Genomic DNA, 1,310 nt, shown 5'->3' on the forward strand with positions numbered 1-1,310 from the left:
TTACTTTGACTTTGCTATTTTTTTTAATCACGTGCACAGATGTTTCTAAAAGACATTGTTTCATTAATCGTTACAAAGGGAAATGTGACAATTAATACTAATACTGACGTCAGATAATACTGCCAAGCCATATACAGAACATTCATAGTATTCCTAAGGATTTTCAGATGTGTACCTTAAGGCAGATATCTTTGAGTTGCGCCTGGACCTCTTTCACCAGACCCATGTTCCTGCTGTTGACAAAGTTCTCCCGACACCACTCCTTAAAACAGCAGACACATATCCCATTTAAGGTGACTCAGCAACACTGTTTTACTTCTGGATTTAGCTTAGTCGCACACATGTTCTGGCCCTACTCATCCAGCTCGACTCACCTTGTTCCCACTGACTTTCTTGAACGCCCTGTAAATGTTGAGCAGCGTCATGTGGTCTCCTTCGCTGGAGGAGAACTTCTTGCGTGCAGCGAGCACCTCGTCCCGCCGGGCGGGGGGGTTAAACAGCACGGTGTCCACTGACAGCAGAGACACAATGCTCAAGATCTCCTCAGCACAGGAGTAGTCGGGGGACAACAGGATGGTCTGCAGGATGGAGCAAACAAGGCAGGGAAATGTCACACTAGGATTCTATCTGGGTTAGGTGTGTGACCCAGTGGCTGTCACGTTTTGTCCCATACGTCCCAGCACGTTTTTTACCTTGGCATATCTAGGCTCCAGAGGGAAGCTGGCCATCTTCTTTCCCAGAGCAGTGAGGAAAACCTGCCCCTCCTTCCTCTCTACAGCGCCCAGCAGCTCCAGATGCTCCAGAGCTGAGCGAACGGCCTCTGGGATGAACAGAACAGGTTACTACGAGACAGCAGCCCTCCTGGAAGACTGGGGGGGGCAGAGGGATTCTTACCTGGAGACGGCTTGGACATGAAATCAAAATTCATCACATCTGGAATCCCCAGGGCCATGAGCTGAAGCATCACACTGGCTAGGTTACACCTGCAGTACACAGACAGACAGACACACAGACACACACACCTAAATAAATCATCATGTGGGAGAGATCGCTGCAGATCGGCCCATTCTGAGCTGTATTTATGAAGGTAAATATGGTGCAAAAGGTGAGAGCTTGTAGAATACGATGTGGGAGCTTGCAGAACAAAAAATCTGAACTTGTATGTTGAAATTTGTACTTGTAAAAATAAAATTTGCACTTATATTATAAAATATTCGCACACATGTGATCTGAATTTGAAGTCACACAAAGAAAAAAAAACACTTGTTAAAAAAATAAAAAATCTGAACTTGTAAATTGAAATTTGCACT

General features: G+C 45.3%; 1 protein-coding gene across 1 annotated transcript in view; it reads right to left on the bottom strand.

The window, feature by feature from the left end:
- Positions 1 to 1,310, bottom strand: part of dhx33 (DEAH (Asp-Glu-Ala-His) box polypeptide 33) — a 10,164-nt gene that overhangs the window by 1,972 nt on the left and 6,882 nt on the right. The window contains exons 8-11 of the mRNA XM_032533690.1: positions 895 to 983; positions 693 to 820; positions 375 to 578; positions 176 to 262 (exon numbers count right to left, since the gene is read on the bottom strand). Of these exons, the coding sequence (XP_032389581.1) occupies positions 176 to 262; positions 375 to 578; positions 693 to 820; positions 895 to 983 (508 nt within the window). The remainder of the gene's footprint in view (positions 1 to 175; positions 263 to 374; positions 579 to 692; positions 821 to 894; positions 984 to 1,310) is intronic.

Source organism: Etheostoma spectabile, chromosome 13 (assembly GCF_008692095.1).
Source record: "Etheostoma spectabile isolate EspeVRDwgs_2016 chromosome 13, UIUC_Espe_1.0, whole genome shotgun sequence".
NCBI classification, from domain to species: domain Eukaryota; kingdom Metazoa; phylum Chordata; class Actinopteri; order Perciformes; family Percidae; genus Etheostoma; species Etheostoma spectabile.